The sequence below is a fragment of the Monodon monoceros genome, unplaced genomic scaffold (genome assembly GCF_005190385.1).
Source record: "Monodon monoceros isolate NGI ecotype Baffin Bay Population unplaced genomic scaffold, NGI_Narwhal_1 Super_Scaffold_6, whole genome shotgun sequence".
Classification (NCBI taxonomy): Eukaryota; Metazoa; Chordata; class Mammalia; order Artiodactyla; family Monodontidae; genus Monodon; species Monodon monoceros.
The window spans coordinates 69195565-69215798 of record NW_021703783.1 but is presented as its reverse complement, the minus strand read 5'-3'; the positions used below and the strand labels follow the sequence as shown (position 1 = coordinate 69215798).

Genomic DNA, 20234 nt, shown 5'->3' with positions numbered 1-20234 from the left:
GGCGGTGGGATGAATTGGGCAATTGGGATTGACATATATACACTAATATGTATAAAATGGATAACTAATAAGAACCTGCTGTATAAAAATAAATTTTTAAAAGAAAAAAGATACTTGCCAATTTGTTATGAGATATATATATCCATTATAATACATACACATAAATATGTAACATACATTTTACATATATATGTATATATCCCCTTTTAATAACTTTATGAGGAAAGTATTTTCCCCAACCTGCAGATGGGGAAACTGAGGACATATAGGTTAAACAACTTCCCCTAAGTTATACTAGCAAGTGTGGTACCAGTATGTGAAACCAAGTAGATTCATAACTTAAACTCCTAATTATTTCACTACACTGACTTTCAACTGTGTATGTCTATAAAATTTCACATTTGAGTTTGTTTCATTTTCTTAACTGAGTTTCTGTCACTCTGGGTTGGAAATGTATCACTGTTAGGAACTAAGTTAACATGTATCTTTCTCAGGTCATTGCTTATAAAACTACTGGCCAGCTCTTCTTTCTTTGTGGGGGAAGAAATTTCTTGATATGCTATTATATTTTCCATTTTAACACTAAAAGGCAATTCAGGATAAGGTTTTAAAAAGTATCAATTTAATACTGAATATTTAGAAATATGGTACACACAGACACCACAGTAATATAAAATGCATACAATTATCAACTATTTTATGAAAACTTAACATGGATGGCTGACATCTTCCAACAGATAAAACTCTAGACAAAGGTACCAGATATATTTGAGTTTTCATTTTAAATACGATTTAGTCATGCAATTAGGTTTTTAAAAAAATAAATATGACAAATATATGGATTTCTGAAGTATAAACTGACATACAAATCTATATATTTTCATAATATTTTTCATTAAAGCATCCTTAAAGAAGCATTCTGTAACATGAAGTTGAGAGCTCAAATTAGATGAAAGGCATGAGGTTTTAATAGAACTGAGTAATTCACATACCAAACATCTACATAAAAGTAAAGACAAAATTGCAAACATATTTGCTTTATCCTCCAAGTCATCAACTTCATAAAATTACTTACTGGAATAATTATTATAAGATAAAATTCCCAATTCTGAATGTTAGTAAGGACACACATATAGGAGCAATATGAGAAAAAGTTTCTTTTGTAAAACAGCAAGAACTAAAACTACATCCCCTTATTAGTACATAAACCTATGATAAGCTTTCTTTTTCAAACTTACAGATGCTCACAACTGTGTAACACAGGTTAGTGAATTGGGCTAAAATGTCCCTACCCTCCATTTCCCCCAAATGGCAGCTTCAAAGGAAAAACTATCCATTGACTTTTTCACCTCAACAGCTTGAATAAAATCTATATTATGAATTTAAAGAGAAAAAATAATCACCTCACACATAAGCAAACTTGATGGAACTTAAGATGGAATAAATACTAGGTATCAGAAGAGCATATTCCTTAATGGAAGTTAAAACATCAAAATTAATTGGATTATGTCACTAATTTAAAAGTTAACACAGGAGAGATAAGAGGATTTTCTTGAACGAATTTAGAGCAGTGGTCCCTAACCCTGACTACAAATTAGAGAGCCTCTGGAAAAACTGAAGCATGGCTCTACCCATAAGAAATTCAGATTTAATTGTTGTAGGGTGGGGTCTAGATGATTCTAATATGAAATGAGGGTTGAGAAAAAACTGATTTGGAAAAGTTATTGATTACTCAGGGTGAATTTGATTTAAATAAATTATTCAAAATATGAGCACTTCCTACATGATAGGCACTGTTCTAAGTGCTAATGTGGAGAAAATTCTTTTTTCTATAAAAATCATTGGATATTAATATATCTTTTATCTTTTGAATAGTTACATAATTTTATTAAATTATTACTCAAAGCTTTTATTACGGTCTGCTGTCATAAAAGATTTCCTTCTACTTTTTTGAACTATCCTCAGTTGATATTATAACAGAATAGATCAAACTCAAACTTCTTCTCAAGATATATGTAGAGAATGTAACAATAACAGTTTCACTTTTCAAGTCATGGTATATGAGGTATTCTCCACCTTCTATCTGGAGTCACAAAGCTATAATTTAAAAACTGAAATTAGGTATTGCTTTAATGAATCAAAAATGTACTACCATTGATGTCAGTGCTTGCTTTATATTGCCTAAAAAATAATCTATGACAGCGCCTCAGAGAACCTAGTAAGAGTAGGTCTTTAATACAGACCATGTTTCTTATGACCTATTTATAAAACATCCCTTTAAGAAAAAAGTTACAGGAATATGGGTTTTGAAACATAATTAGAAATTAATTATTTCAAAGGAACAGAAATATAGTTTTTGAAATGCTACATAATTAGAAATTAGTTACTATCCCAAGACGATAGCTTGAGCTTTAACATTTTAAATTAAAGCCAACTTTATTAGGTATTATAAAATGCATTTTAACTCATGAAAAAAGTCAGATTTAATAAATTTGATTTGTATCTACTCTTCAAACTAACATTTTTCAGGTTTAAATTTGCTAAAACCAACTGATTAATTTATTATCATATACTAGGCTAATTATCTTTTTTCTAGCTGGACAATAGGCCAAAACTGACGAAATTTTGGTTCAACCATAATATATGCATGTATAGAAAAATGCAATAGCAATTTATTTTCCATACTTGATGGACTTAAAACAGCATTTTTTTTTTTTTTTTTTTGCTGTACGCGGGCCTCTCACTGTTGCGGCCTCTCCCGTTGCGGAGCACAGGCTCCGGACACGCAGGCTCAGCGGCCATGGCTCAGGGGGCTAGCCGCTCCGCGGCATGTGGGATCTTCCCGGACCGGGGCACGAACCCGTGTCCCCTGCATCAGCAGGCAGACTCTCAACCACTGCGCCACCAGGGAAGCCCCAACAGCGTTAAATTTTTTGTGGAAGCTCAGTAGTCAAAATAAATATTTAATAAAAATATACACCATAAGATATCAAGAACTTAGTGTTTAAAAATAAACTTTGTCACATTGTTTTGCCTTCAGTTAAACAGAACTTAATTTAGGTATCTAAGGTATCTAAGAATAATTAAGGTATGTTTTTGGAAACAAAATTAAAATTCAAGTAACACTAGAAAGATAACACTAAGATGAAAGAGAAACTTACTATGTTTTAGCTCAAAAGTTTAATCAAGTTATAGCTACTGGGACTTCTCAATATGACTATGACCCTCATAAACAGCAATAGTTTGGGAAACAAAAGTCAAAGAGTCATGATTATGTGGTTCATGCTGTGAAACCCTCAGTACGCAAAAAACTGAAAATACAGTATATATGAGCACCATCAGAAATGTGTGTGCGTATATGTATTTAAAACTTTACCTGATTAAAAATTGCCATTTAGAGTGAAGGACAAGCACACAGTTACGAAAATACATTCTTAAGCTAACATGTCATACGACTTATTTTAAAATGTTTAATCTGGCGTTCCTTCTAAAAATCAAAAAAAGAATACAACATAAAGAAAGCCAGCCAGCATTCTTTTGTAGTGCAAAGTCCCTTGGAAACAGAAGGTTACTGAAGAAAAAGAATGTGTTCAGTAAGTGTTTTCAAATCCATAGTCAAATTCCAATAGTTAAAGGAAAAATGAAGTTAACTAATAAATATGAATTCACAGAATAAACCAGCACATGTTGGATTTGCCCCCATGGGATTACCATTCAGGCCTCAGATTATTTTTAACTGAGGGCAATCAATGTTATTCTGCTGAAAGAATCTTCCTTCTATAAGAAAAGATACAAATTTGCCACCTGTAATTTCTGCTATAGTCACCAAAACTCTAATAACTACTGTCATATATAATACATACTCTGGGGTAATGAAAGGGTCTTTAATGAAAATCTTATTTTGATCCTACGTAGAGGCAGCTTATGATAGACTGTTAGTATCCTTGCTATTTTTCAAAGCTCTCAGTATAAGTAATCACATGATATAGACTGAAGTTCTTTGAAACCACTGTCACGTGATAAAGGGTAATGCTATTCACCATTTAAAATACGTTCAATCTCTTCTAGTCTTTTTAAAGCAGCAACTCTTTTCTTCTCAATTTCTTTGATTTCTTTTGTTGTTTTGTGGGGGGTTTCTTTGTCTGTATTTTTTCCTAATTGTTTGTTGGATTTCGACTGACTTTTATTATCACTTGTTTTTATTATCTGTATGGGTCTGGGTTTACTTTTGATTTCTTTTTCATTTTCAGTTGGAATTTTGTCTCCTTCTATACCTGAAGTCTTACCAGCTGGGAATACTGGCTGTTCTACAAAACTAGATGAAGAAATTTTATCCCTGACTATATTCAAATGGCGTTGAATATATTCTTCATGTGGTGCTAATGCCAATGTTTCAACCAGGCATCTTTCAGCTTTTAATAAGTCCTTCTCTTCAAAATAAACAACACAAAGATTGTGTTTTCCTTGCACATTGCTTGGATCCATCTCCAAAATCTTTTCAAAACATTTTTTTGCTCCAAGTATATCTTTCTTTTGATTCATCAGAATGTCTCCTTTTAAAATGAGACCTTTGATATGATCAGGATAGTATCTGAGTAACTCTTCCAAGATTGGCAAAGCCATTAATTCCTTTGCAGTCTGAGAATACAGGAGAGCCAGATTAAACAGAGCACTTCTGAAATCGGCTTGTAATTTTATGGCTTTCTTCATCCACATCTCTGCTTCAGTGTCCTTTTTGTCATCCATGGCAAGCATTCCCAGATTGAAATAACCATTAGCATCTAGTGGCTCCTCATTTACATAGCTTAGAAGTCGTTTTCTAGCTTCAGGTCTGAGTTTAACCTCACCTAAGAATTTAAAAAGAAAAAAAATTATATTATGAGCAAATGAATAAGTCTGAGGAACAAAGCCACTTGCAAGTATTTATCTAGATTACAAAAAGACAGCATCAAACAATTAATTGCTGTGCCTAAACTAAAAAGCAGAAAGAAAAAATCTCAAAGTTTTCATAGGAAAGATGTGTATGAAGCACTGAAATGGTAGCTCATTTCCTTTCCTTTAAAACAGTAAAAGTGCCTCAAAAACTAAAAGGGGAGCCAAAGCAATCTTGAGGGAAAAAAACGGAGCTGGAGGAATCAGACTCCCTGACTTCAGACTATATTACAAAGCCACAGTAATCAGGACAATATGGTACTGTCACAAAAACAGAAATATAGATCAGTGGAACAGGATAGAAAGCTGAGAGGTAAACCCACACATATATGGTCAACTAATCTACGACAAAGGAGGCAAGGATATACAATGGCGAAAAGACAGTCTCTTCAATAAGTGGTGCTGGGAAAACTGGACAGCTACACATAAAAGAATGAAATTAGAACACTCCCTAACAGCATACACAAGAATAAACTCAAAATGGATTAGAGACCTAAATGTAAGACTGGACATGATAAAACTCTTAGAGGAAAACATAGGAAGAACACTCTTTGACATAAATCACAGCAAGATCTTTTTTGACCCACCTCCTAGAGTAATGGAAATAAAACCAAAAATAAACAGATGGGACCTACTGAAACTTAAAAGCTTTTACACAGCAAAGGAAACTATATACAAAATGAAAAGACAACCCTCAGAATGGGAGAAAATATTTGCCAATGAATCAACAGATAAAGGATTAATCTCCAAAATATATAAACAGCTCATGCAGCTCAATATTAAAAAAAAAAACCCAATCAAAAAATGGGCAGAAGACCTAAATAGATATCTCTCCAAAGAAGACAGACAGATGGCCAAGAGGCACATGAAAAGCTGCTCAACATCACAAATTATTAGAGAAATGCAAATCAAAACTACAATGAGGTATCATCTCACACCGGTTAGAATGGGCATCATCAGAAAATCTACAAACAACAAATTCTGGAGAGGGTGTGCAGAAAAGGGAAGCCTCTTGCACTGTTGGTGGGAATGTAAATTGATACAGCCACTATGGAGAACAGTATGGAGGTTCCTTAAAAAACTAAAAATAGAATTACCATGTGACCCACCAATCCCACTACTGGGCATTTACCCAGAGAAAACCATAATTCAAAAAGACACATGTGCCCCAATGTTCACTGCACCACCATTTACAATAGCCAGGTCATGGAAGCAACCTAAATGCCCATCAACTGGCAAATGGATAAAGAAGATGTGCTACATATATACAATGGAATATTACTCAGCCATAAAAAAGAATGAAATTGGGTCATTTGTAGAGATGTGGATGGACCTAGAGACTGATACAGAGTGAAGTAAGTCAGAAAGAGAAAAACAAATATCGTATATTAACACATATATGTGGAATCTAGAAAAATGGTACAGATGAACCGGTTTGCAAGGCAGAAATAGAGACAGAGATGTAGAGAAAAATGTATGGACACCAAAGGGGGCAAGTTGGGGGTTGGTGGTTGTGGGATGAATTGGGAGATTGGGATTGACGTGTATAAAATAGATAACTAATAAGAACCTGCTGTATAAAAAATAAATTTAATAAAAACACGAAAACAAACAAACAAAAAAACAAACTAAAAGGGATGAAATATCTCCTAATAGTTTAGATTCTAACTGGGAGTAGACGAAGAATAGAGAATTAACAGGAAGAGGCATGGGATTTGCCAACAAAAACATATGTTCAATCTTGATTCTGTTAATGTTATGACCTTATGCACTAAACAAATTATTAACTTGTCTGGGTTAACCTACTGAATTTTCTAATAATTACATGAGATATGTAAAAAATGCTCAGTAAATAGTAACTATGACTGGATAAACAAAATGTTCTAGTCTTATTAAATCAGATATTTTCTGTATGTTATTTAAAATTTTTTAGTACTTTTCAAAGGTAAAAATACACCATTATATATAAAGCCTATGTCCAATGTCTCACTACACATAAATCAGGTTTTAGGAAACAAATATTTTATTGAGATAATTTCTATTGCAAATAAATACAAAAAAATTCAATTTCTAAAACTACACACCCCAGGGTGCAATCTTTGTCAGACAATGGGCACCTTTCATGATTACTAAGGTTAGCTAACTTTACAAAAACATTAGTTTCCTAAACTTAGCTTTTTTGAATAACAGACATAAAGATCTTCCTCTATTCTTTTATGTGACAATATGATAAATAAAGAAAATGTGAAATAAATCAGTAGGCTTAAGTTCTTGTCTTGGACTAGTTACTAACCTAGCCATATAAAGTTAGGGTAGTTATTACATCTGTTTGGTCCTGACTCTCTAATCTACAAAACAGATGACTGGCAAAAACAAACTCAAAGGCCCTCTTTAGCTATAAAATATGATTCTTACATTTTTTGCAAAAGTTTTATGAAAGTAACTAACAATTAATATAGAGATTTTTCCAAACATAAAAATTAAGATTATAAATTATATATATTGCCTTCTGAAGCCGTACTAAAATATATCAAAGATCCTGATTTATTGTGATGAATAATTTAGTTTTGCTAAATTTATAGAAAATATAGGAAATTATAATAACGTCTCAGAAAACAGTAAAACGATACAAAATGATATCAAAAGTATTTGGACTTATAAATCAAGAGAAAATAGAATACTATTTTGTCTAAAACATATAATGCTCTTGGCTCCCTAGATATAATTACCTAAAAATTTTTACAAATTCAGATTATTTGAATAGTATGATATTTATACATAAGATATATTTCCAAGAATAAAATGACAAAATAGATAAGTATGGTATTGCTTAACAGACTGTCTGAAAAATCAGTTTTAACATATACCAGAAGAACTAACAATTAGTATTGTCATATATGTTAAGGCTATTACTTGAAAAGTTTACTTCAAGTATTTTAAATATTTTTCTTATAAATTATTTATGCAGTTTTGATATAAACCATCCATTCATAAAATGTTTGCTGGGGGTAAGATTAGGTTTTATTATATTTCAAATTAGAATATGTTTAAATATAGAAATATTTTGAAAAAACATACCTGATTCTTGCATTAATATAGCAGAATTGAATAATGCTAGCTTATGCTTTGGATTTAGTTCTAAAGCATGATTAAAGTTTTTTAGGGCTTCATTTGGTTCTTTAAGTTCAATATGAACAATCGCCAAGTTGTACCAAAGATCTGCATTGTTTTTGTCCAGCTCTAGTGCTTTAAGATATGCTTCTTTTGCTTTGACAGGTTTATTCATTTTTAAAAGCAATTCTCCTCTGTGGAAAAATCAAACACAAGCTTTACTTACATTACCGTGTCAGTCTATAGATACTATTTTTCACAAGTTTTAAGCTTTTCCACATATTCACAGCTTTCCTTTTAACTTAGGTTTTTAAAATTTTCTTTTAAAAATAACAAACTGTCCTTAAACCTGAACACATTAGTTTAGCAAATTTGGCTTGATACGTTTTCAAATATTTTTAAAGAAGGAAAAAGCATGCCTGACGCTAGAGAGTAAGATGTCGGGAGGTATCAAAGAAAGGGGAACAGAGAAAATATATTCTTTGAATATATCTTGAAAAACAGCAGACTAGTCTACATCAGAAAAATGATAGCAACTAGAGTGGGAGATTAATTTGTCAGATGAAGTAACAGCATTTGAAGAAGGAATATAAATACAGTAGTGATGGGGAAATTCCAGTATTCAAATCTGTTAGCAGTGTCTCACTATACAAAAAGAAGAACATTAGAAATTGTTTACCCCTTAAAATTATTTAGTTTTCTTCGATGTATTCTTATAAAATGACCATTCATTAAAAAGAAAAGGAATTTAAAAAGCCGATCTGGTAGGATGGAAGGGCAATAGTGCCACCTGTAGATACTTTTGAGGAACACATCTGAAACTAATGATCACAGTTTGAAAATCATTTTAGAAATCATTCTAATATGGTTACATTTTCTGTTACAGAGCTTAAAAAAGTCATTTTTACATATGTGCAAATGAGTTTAAGTACTGAAATGAGTTACTTTTATTTTAATACTACTCTTTCTTCAAGTATTAGCATAGGCATGAAATCAAATAAACTACTAATGTTCCCAATTTCTAGAATAAGTGTCCAAAATGTGATTTTTTTTTTTTTTTTTTGCGTTACACAGGCCTCTCACTGTTGTGGCCTCTCCCGTCGCGGAGCACAGGCTCCGGACGCACAGACTCAGCGGCCATGGCTCACGGGCGCAGCAGCTCCGCGGCATGTGGGATCCTTCCCGGACCAGGGCACGAACCCGTGTCCCCTGCATTGGCAGGCGGACTCTCAACCACTGCGCCACCAGGGAAGCCCCAAAATGTGATTTTTTTTAAATGCAGAGATTATTAATTCTTTATAAATTAACATATGACAGGTTTTATTTATAGAAACAACCCCAGTAAACTTAGTGAATTTCAGCAAGTACTAGATAAGGCTGAACAAAGACAGCTTCCAGCTATGAACGGATTTTATTTCAAAAACTTAAATTCTGAATGCATTTTCCCCATATAAACAATGTGACAAATTATAATTAGGTTTCTGGAGCACGCTGCAAAACAAAGTTTAACATAAAATTTTCCTCAGGTACAATACAAATGATAAGACTTACATGAGAAAATATATCAACTTCTAACATGTATTACAAAAATTGTTTTACTGGCAACTAAAAAGTTTCTTTGTAGTAACAATAACCAGTCAATTCTCAGTATTAATTTAAGAAAGCTCTTGAGAGTTTGATATTATATAATTATTTCTTAATTAATTTTATATATAATGATTTCTTAATTATTCTATAATAATTAAGAATAACTTCTTGTAAAAATAACTTAATTATTTTGTAATAATTACGAATTATAAAAGGTAAATTTCAGCTGTTTTAAATAAAAGTGAATTTGTGATGAGAAGCAAATGAAATTAAAGAGGAGCTTTTCCTACCCTTCCTTTTGTATAAATAAACCTAAGTTTGCTATTATAAGCTATGGACTTCCTTGTCAATTTAAAATGAAATCAATTAAATTTGTTAGTCTAAAACAGGCTGTATTTCTATGCTCTTGGTTGCTAACTAAGATTTACTAGAAGAAGAAAAAAAAGCCAAATTAGTCAAAATAGCTTAAAAGTATATGCAGGTGCACCTTTAATCTTCTATAGTGAAAGCCTAAAGCGAACTACAACACCTGCTAATGTAAGCCTGCTTGAAGTCGGGTCTCATGCTTATTGCTTGTCGATACAGCTGATCCGCTTCTTCCAGTCGGGACTCATTTGCTCGTATCAGGTTGGCCAGATTAATGTAAACATTTAAGTGGTTAGGTGCAATTCTGGCTGCATATTTTTTACCAGGAATAATCTGTTAAAAAAAAGGGGGTTTTATAATTTGACATTTCAGTACCAAATAAAATCTGAAGTAAGTAGTCCTAGTGTTTTATTTAAAATTTACATAGAACATAAAAAGATACACTGCAATACTAAAATAATACATAAAAAATGTGAAATAATCTGCAGTATCCACAAAATGTAAGTAAAATAATTAATGTTTAGTAGCAATGAAGGTTGTATTTTTTCATTCATGCCAGCTCAACAGATTACTGTTAGATTTTTATATATGTATTATTTTATGAAGTCATAGAAATCAGAACTTCTAGAGGCTAAGGTCCCTTAGTATGTTTGAGTCAGACCAGGAATAGAACTTGGATCTTTTCTCTCAGTCTACTGTATTTGTTACACTATGTCAGCTTTCATGTTGTCAGCAAAATATTTACTGGTTGTGATAATAGGGTAGTTAATTTTACTTCAGAGCTATAGTAAACCCTCACTTGTTTGGTGGAGTTAGGAAATAAAATTCTCTAATTAACTGATTATTCAGGTTAAGTAAAGGTTATTATATATAATATATATGAACCCAAATTCTCAATGAACATAATAAATTATATCTGATAAAAATCTTTATTGAACAGAATTTAACTTTAGGATCTTAGGACTGAAATAATTCTTAATGTATCATGTGGTCCAACTCTATTTTTAAAACATTTAGCAAACTGTCAAATCGTTTCAATATTACTACTGTTATTAATACAGTATTAATATAAACTACAATTGAGAAAACTGTAGCCCAGGGTAAACTATCTTTGCAGATTACACACAGCTAGCTGGCCAAGGGCAGTATCAGATTTTCTAACTTTGACTTTGTATTGTGGATATCCAAGAAATCTTGTACTTGTGACATTATAGCAAATGATGGGCACAGGACAGCAACAGAGATGTATCCACTCATTTTATCACTTTGTTTTCTTCATTTATTTCTTGATAGGAGTAATGTTGAATTTAGTGCTTACTGCACATATATAAAATTCTTTTCATTTAAAGTCACTTAACTCATAAATAACTTGTAATCAAAAATATCTAAAATTCATAATATCATAATTTGGTTTTCACAGACTATAAATTTTAATTAAGTGAGCTATGAAAGTGAATGTAATCTTTTATAACACTTACAGTAATAGATGGTTCACTGGACAACTTACTTTTAATATCAACAAATTGAAGAATAGATAAAGATTTTCCATTTGGATAATTCTATTCAATATGGACATCTAGCAGACATGACACAATAGAAATAATTTATGACTACTTACTTGAGGCATCAGCGACTTAGCTGTCATATAAGATTCTTCAGCTGCTTTGGTTCTATTTAAATTTTTATAAGTTCTTCCTACATTCATGTGGGCACCAATATCATCTAAAATTAAAAAAAAATCATTTGTTGGCAAATACACTAAATAGCATTCAATGTAAACTACTAAGAAGACATGTTTCTAGAAACAAACACACTAAAGCAAAAGAATGCAAAAGGAGGCAATAGGTCCTGCTTCCTACTTAAAGCTCTTCTAACACAACTTATTATAACTTATGAGCAAGGCCACACTAGAAAATTATTAAATAAAGTACCATAAGAACAGAAAATACACATATGACATGAAAAAACTATTTGAATGGCTCCTGGAAGGGTTAAGATATGAGAGGGGAGAAATAAAGGTAATGATTAAATTTACATCTTTTTTTTCCCACTATATTTTACTATCCTATACTAAGGCTTACTCTTATTTCCTTAATCTCATAGCTTTGGAATTCACTCAAAAGCAAAAAGGATTTACAAGTGAAAAGGATCACCATGATTACTAGAATTATTTCAAGTATTATAAATAACAAAAATGAATCCATGGTGGCATAGGGGCAAAGAGCCTGTGAAAAAAACTTTGTGACTTTGTTTTTAAAAATTTTTGTGAATGTGGTTGGAGTGCAAGTTATCTGGATTCTATAATATTACTTAAGATGCAGCAGCCCAGATCTCTTAAATGATGATACATTCCCATATAATTTAATTAAAACTTTTAAAAAGGTTGTCTTAATATCAAATCCTCAGCAAATTTATTCAGGGATAGAAAAATATAAAATTTAAATAAAAAAGATATGAGGGTTCATTGCACACTAGTTTTAAGATATACTTCCCAGTAAATATTTCAAAGCTTTGGAATAAAGATAGAAAGAAGGGAGATCTTAAATTAGACAAATTTTACTCAACATGAATCTCTAACAGACATGACAAGGTTTCAAATTATGATTACTACTTGCCTGTGACACCAATGATGATTTTGCAGTTGTGGAATAGTTCTCTGCCTGCAACTCCCAGGACACACAGGGGCCAAGCATATATATTTTAGGCATTCCTCTAGGAGGAGAGTAACAGTCCTAAGATCTTGCTAAATTATGTTTCAGGTTGGCAATTGTGTGCACTGTACAAAAACTGTTAGATGCCATATGGGTTTAGTTAGAGAACTAGGGGACAGGATTGGGGGAAAGAGGTTGATTTCTTGTTTTTAGACATTGCTGAATCTCATGGGGTCTCAGGAGGTGGTCAAGCCAAAAAAAAAAAAGAAAAGAAGAGGAAAAAAGGCTTCTCAATACTGGCTGCAATTCAGAATACTTGTGTAGCTTTGAAAAATTCAGATACCTTACCCTACCCAGCTCGATCAAAACAGAATCTTCAGGAATAGGATTGCAAAAATGTTTTTAAAAAGTTTCAGAGGCAATTCTGATGTAGATCCAAGGTTGAAATACATTACATTACCAAGAGTATACAGAGTTTTTGCTCTTATACAGCTGTTTAAAAAAAACTTTTTTATTGAAGTATAGTTGAATTACAGCATTGTGTTAATTACTGCTGTACAGCAAAGTGACTCAGTTATACATATATACATTCTTTTTCCTATTCTTTTCCATTATGGTTTATCACAGGATATCGAATATAGTTCCCTGTGCTATATACAATAGGACCTTGTTTATCTAAGCTCTTTTTTTTTAAACATCAGATAAATCTATACCATTTACTATAGAGATCAGAAAGTTACCCAGAAAAAACTAAGGGTATATAGAACCTGAAAAAATTATTTATACAGTAAAAATTTAATCTAAGAAAAGAACAAACTGAAAGTTTAAGTAAATAAAAGTGAAATTATGTCAGGTAAGTATTTAAAATGTTACTGAAAAGAGCCCCAACCAACCTTAGAAAAGAGGTTATCCATTAGGATGAAAGACAAGGCAAATTACTATCTACTAATCAGGTTCTTAGAACTATGGCAAGGAGATACTCTCATCAGTGAAGACTACAGACACTAGAGTAAGGCACCCTTACTTTCTCAAAGAACAAAGATAGCAATCAGCATTTAGCGTCAAAAAAACCTACATAACACAGCTAATAAAATGAAACAATTTTAAAGCAATTTTTAAAATAAGTTACAAAGTTTAAGATTCTAGGAGGAAACAGCATTACTGGTAAGGTAAATCTATATTCGAAAAAAAAAAAAAGGTAAGAAAGCAGGCAAGATATAAAAATCAATTACATTTGAATGACTAAAAAGCTACAGAATTTCAAAAAACAATCTTGCTATTATGAGTGCGCTATCCAAACCAACAGCAGCCTGAATCTAGCAGTCTGTCTTTAATTCAATGTAAACGAGGACTGGCAAATATCAGGCAACTCTGTGCCTAATAATTCTTCAGCCACCAACAGTGAAGTTAAGTATTGTCACACTGATGGCCCAGGCATATGTGTTGCTTTCCAGTTATTTCCTACTCACAAATTTGTCAATTTATTTAAAAAGATATATTTATAAATGTCTAGAAACTCCTGAAAACTCTAAAAATAATTTCTACCTTGATGGCATCAAAGTTGAACTAGAAATCCATGATTATTTTCGTTTCAAAGATTTGAAGTTAGATAAAAATGAAATCATTGATTTTAAGGCAAAAATTAACCTTGGAGAAATCTGGTGTTTCTCGAGAAAAACCTACCCTCGTCTTATAAAGGTGTTTACAGAAACTGTAATTCAATTTGCAAAAATTTTATCTTGTGAATTGATATTTTTAAAAAACTTGTAACCTTGATAAAGGAGGCAGGAATGTACAGTGGAGAAAGGACAGCCTCTTCAATAAGTGGTGCTGGGAAAACTGGACAGCTACATGTAAAAGTATGAAATTAGAACACTCCCTAACACCATACACAAAAATAAGCTCAAAATGGATTAAAGACCTAAATGTAAGGCCAGACACTATCAAACTCTTAGAGGAAAACATAGGCAGAACACTCTATGACATAAATCACAGCAAGGTTCTTTTTGACCCACCTCCTAGAGAAATGGAAATAAAAACAAAAACAAATGGGACCTAATGAAACTTCAAAGCTTTTGCACAGCAAAGGAAACCATAAACAAGACGAAAAGACAACCCTCAGAATGGGAGAAAATATTTGCAAATGAAGCAACTGACAAAGGATTAATCTCCAAAATTTATAAGCAGCTCATGCAGCTGAATAACAAAAAAACAAACAACCCAATCCAAAAATGGGCAGAAGACCTAAATAGACATTTCTCCAAAGAAGATATACAGACTGCCAACAAACACATGAAAGAATGCTCAACTTCTTTAATCATTAGAGAAATGCAAATCAAAACTACAATGAGATATCATCTCACACCAGTCAGAATGGCCATCATCAAAAAATCTAGAAACAATAAATGCTGGAGAGGGTGTGGAGAAAAGGGAACCCTCTTGCACTGTTGGTGGGAATGTAAATTGATACAGCCACTGTGGAGAACAGTATGGAGGTTCCTTCAAAAACTACAAATAGAACTACCATATGACCCAGCAATCCCACTACTGGGCATATACCCTGAGAAAACCATAATTCAAAAAGAGTCATGTACCACAATGTTCACTGCAGCTCTATTTACAATAGCCCGGAGATGGAAACAACCTAAGTGCCCATCGTCGGATGAATGGATGAAGAAGATGTGGCACGTATATACAATGGAATATTACTCAGCCATAAAAAAATGAAATTGAGCTATTTGTAATGAGGTGGATAGACCTAGAGTCTGTCATACAGAGTGAAGCAAGTCAGAAAGAGAAAGACAAATACCGTATGCTAACACATATATATGGAATTTAAGAAAAAAAAAATGTCATGAAGAACCTAGGGGTAAGACAGGAATAAAGACACAGACCTACGAGAGAATGGACTTGAGGATATGGGGAGGGGGAAGGGTAAGCTGTGACAAAGCTAGAGAGAGGCATGGACATATATACACTACCAAACATAAGGTAGATAGCTAGTGGGAAGCAGCCGCATAGCACAGGGAGATCAGCTATGTGCTTTGTGACCACCTGGAGGGGTGGGATAGGGAGGGTGGGAGGGAGGGAGACGCAAGAGGGAAGAGATATGGGAACATATGTATATGTATAACTGATTCACTTTGTTATAAAGCAGAAACTAACACACCATTGTAAAGCAATTATACTCCAATAAAGATGTAAAAAAAAATAATAAATAAAAATAAAACAAAAAAAACTTGTAACCCAAAACAAACAAAAGACTGTAATCAACTGTTTGTCTAACATGTCATTCATGTTGCCTGGTCAGCGACCACTGTATAGTTTATATTCTTATTCTGGCTAAGCAAAAAAAGCCTTCAGACTGAATGTCTTTTTTTTTTTTAAGCTACTTTAAATGTTAAGAATCTCTGCTCTCTGTGATCCTATACTGTTCTAGGATTTTAAATACCATCTATATGCTTGTTACTTCAAATTTTTATCTCTAGTCCTGACCATTCCCCTTATCTCCAGACTTATAGTTCTATCTCCATCTGTATATCTAACAGGGACAAAAAAGACTCTTGATTTCCTTCCCTACATGTCGTTTTAGCTGTCAAATCTATCTATGAAGAACACAGCTGAAAAACACAGAATGAGCCAAGAAGTCTCTGAATGACAAATTCAATTTTTCCAAGATTATGTACTTTTTCATAATAAATTGTAATAAAATGATTTGCCTGTTTCCTAGCCCACTGTTTATTAGAGACTGCAATTTTGAGAGTATGGTAGGTAAGTCATACTAACTAAAGGAGATAGGTTCAAGTAAGTATCTTTTTTTTCTTTTGCGGTACGCTGGCCTCTCACTGTCGTGGCCTCTCCCATTGCGGAGCACAGGCTCCGGATACGCAGGCTCAGCGGCCATGGCTCACGGGCCCAGCCGCTCCGCGGCATGTGGGATCTTCCCGGACTGGGGCACGAACCTGTGCCCGCTACATCAGCAGGCGGACTCTCAACTACTGCGCCACCAGGGAAGCCCCAAGTAAGTATCTTAAAAACAGCCAAAAGTGACAACTGACAACGAGAGGAAAAATGATTTTAAACCAAACATCCACAATCACACCCACCCACCAACACGATTTCATTTTGTCCTGACAATACAATGAGATAGAAATTACTGTCCCAACTTAGAAATGGGAAAGATAGGGCTGAAGGGGCCTAAATATCATCTTCTAAGTCTCCAGGTCCCTGTGTGTCTGACATAAAGATGACGTTGCTTCTCTTTTTAAAAACTCCCAGAATGAACCTAAAAGGCTTCAGAAAGCAATGAATTGAAACTGCCACAGTTAGTGACCACTGACTGTGTTAAGACTATGCTAGATGACGCAGGGCCTATGAAGATGAATCAGATGTTCATGCTGCCCCTAGGAAACTCCTCAGTTTAAATACATAGATATTTTAAACGAATATTTAAATAACAAATATCACAGAAAAGATACAAAAGTTGTAAGGAGTCTTAAAGGGGAAAAATATTTGCTTCTAACTGGAAAGATAGGAGGGTTTTTTTGTTTTGTTTAGAAAAGAGGCCATGTGAGATGGGTTGCAAAAGATTGGTAGGGTGTGGTAGAAGGTGGATGGGAAGGAAAGGAGAAGGGAGGAATTCTAGGCTCAAGAAAGAACACGAAAAAATGCAAAGAGGTGAGGAAGCTCATGACATGTACCCTAGATTTCAAGAAAAACTAAACTACATGAAGAGCCAGGAGAGATAAAATTGGAAAGATAGCTAGACCATCAGTTACATATTTCTACAACATTCTCTAACAGGAATTTGGCTTTGCCTTGGGGACACTGGCAGCTTTTCCAAGTGGTGACTGTGGTCTTTTTCTTATCTCTTGCAACACTGGGCCTGGAGTTAGGTGTCCTCCTTGATCCTTACCACTTCCAGACCACTGTAATTCCTTAAAATCACTCAACTCTGAATTTCAGATCATTAAACTCTATTTATCCACTACCCTTCCTTATTGCAGTCACCGATCTCATATATAGCTCCTGGTTCCTTGTTGTTCTTTCCAACATCACACAGTTGTCAAAATTCTTAGTAATTTCAAAATCTATATAGATGTATCTTCCAATACTTGCCTTGATATCCTTTCTTCCAATAATTTTCACCTCCATTCTCCTTTAACTAGTCAGTTCAATGGCCACAGTCATATCTAGTCGAAATACAGGGGGCACTGCCCACCACTCCCCACCCCTCCGAGTATATTTAGAAATGTGTGTGTGGGGAAGTACTTTTTGGTCATCATACTGAATGGAAAGTAATAATTGTACTTGGTAGGTGGTGGCCATGTTTGGTACATATCCTGGAACACTGAAAACTAAAAATGCTCTAGCTAGACCTTACTCAGACACCAACAATTTTTCAGATCTATAAACAACTGATCTGATCACCTTTTCCTCATCTTTCATCCTCTCTCACATCCCTTCATAACCAGCTTAGGCTGTGTCTCAATATTCCCTTATCCCTTTGTTTAGTAATACACATCTGACAAAATTCTAATCCTGTTTAACCAAATTCTCCATGCCTGTACCACTGCACTTATAAAGTAGTGGGAGAAAACTTTTAACCACATCAACTGGTTTAATTGTAATTAAGTATTGCTAAGCTCAAGTAGGGTGTTAGAGCTGCTTGACAGTCATACCATATTTTCCTACTCTATACATTTTCATAGATCTTTGTTTCTCAACACATGATTCATGGACTAAGTATCACCTAGGAACTTACTAGAAATGCAGAAATTCAAGCCCTACTCTAAATCTCTATATATCAGAACATGAACCATATGATCTCCAGGTGATTTACAGGTACATTAAAGTTTGTGAAGCTATGTCCTAGATGATTACTTCAGACCCTCTCCTGGTCTTAGATTTCCAGCACTTCCTCTCCATTCCCCACACTCTACTATTGATTTTACTTTCTGTTTCACTGAGAAAACAGAAGCAAACAAAGGACAACTTCCAGAAGCTATTCATCTATTATTCACCTGCCTATATCATGTCTCTACACTCTGCTTTCCCTGTTACCACAGGTTACCTATTGGTTCAGTTGACTGAATGAAATCCTCACCCTGAGCACTAGATCCTATTTATCTATTCTCATCTGTTCAAGGACATTGACCCAGTACTTCGGTTCCCCACCTTGAATTATTATTTTTCCCAGCTTCAATGGATTAGTCACACACATGCTTTGTTTCTCTCACCTTAAAACAAAACCCCCAAAATTCCCAAAAAACAAAAAAAAAACATCATCCTACTATCCTCTCTTGACCCCATACTCAGCACCAACATTTCTTATCAACACCCTTTAAAAGAGTTTTTAATATCAACTGTCTCCAATTATTCTTCTCCCACTCTCTTAAACTCACTATCAAGCTTTTGCATCTATCCCTTCACTAAAATTGCTCATCAATGCCACCCAACAACTCTGTTTAAAAAAGACTCCTTAAATGTCTGATATAAATAGCCCTAACATATAGTCCAATTCAGGAATAAGCCAGCACCAAACACTGTACCATTCCAGTCAGTTGGAATAAAGCTTGAAAATAAACTCTACCTATTTTCCACAAATATAATCATGTTTTTAAAAAGAAAATAAACTACCACAATAGCTTTATTACTTAATAATGCTTACCTGGCTGAACATGGGTAGCCTGTAAGAAGTATTTCAAAGCTCTCTCAAAGTTCTTTTCATTTTCCAGAGCATGACCCACATTATTCCATAATTTGGCATTATTTTTATTTACCTTAAATATGGAAGTACAGATAGAAATTAGTTAAACTAAAAAAAAATGAGTCTAATTAACACAGATTTTGTTTGGTATACTATTAGGAATGGAGTACTCCATAGAAATGTCCATGAACAGATGAAGTGGGTAAAAAGGTACAAACTTCTAGCTTTAAGATAAGTAAGGTCTGAGGATGTAATGTACAGCATGGTGACTATAGTTAACAATACTGTAACTATATGAGGTGATGGATGTTAACTTATTCTGGTAGTCATTTTATACACACACACACACACACACACACATGCATATAATCATTATATTGTACACCTTAAAGGCAAAGTTATATGTCAATTATATCTCAATAAAACTGGAAAATAATCATTCCGATTTCTTCCAGAAAAAAAATGTGTATATATATGTGTCTGTGTATGTATACATACAACTCCAATTAACATGGATATCTGTTTGGTATATTATTAGGAATGGAGTGTTCCATGGAGATAAGGAAGAAGTGAAAAGAACACTGCTTCATGAAGTTTACCCTCTCCTCCCTTTCAACATTAAAATACTAAAACCACAGTTTATTTACTTTACATATTAAAATTTTACTAAAACTTTTATTTCATCAAAACATAGAACTGTTTGAAAACTCCTGCTCTATTATTTATGTTCTTTTGGGAAAGACAGAATTTGAACAAGTGAATATGTTTAAACGCTGCACTGATGACTTATTTTGAGGCTCGAAATAAAGCTATTTATGTAGTCTATTATGGTAATGGGAACCCTGGCGAGCACAGAAACAGCCAAAAGGAAGTTAAGA

At 33.5% G+C, this 20234-nt stretch overlaps 1 protein-coding gene across 2 annotated transcripts in view; it reads right to left on the bottom strand.

Moving 5' to 3' along the window:
• Nucleotides 1–634: 634 nt before the first annotated feature.
• Nucleotides 635–20234, bottom strand: part of TMTC3 (transmembrane and tetratricopeptide repeat containing 3) — a 65564-nt gene continuing 45964 nt past the window's right edge. For both annotated transcript variants that reach the window (XM_029206474.1, XM_029206475.1), the window contains 5 exons: nt 19318–19429; nt 11615–11718; nt 10160–10329; nt 8011–8237; nt 635–4847 (listed from right to left, as the gene is read on the bottom strand). In XM_029206474.1, coding sequence (XP_029062307.1) covers nt 4033–4847; nt 8011–8237; nt 10160–10329; nt 11615–11718; nt 19318–19429 — 1428 coding nt within the window. In that variant the 3' untranslated portion in view covers nt 635–4032. The remainder of the gene's footprint in view (nt 4848–8010; nt 8238–10159; nt 10330–11614; nt 11719–19317; nt 19430–20234) is intronic.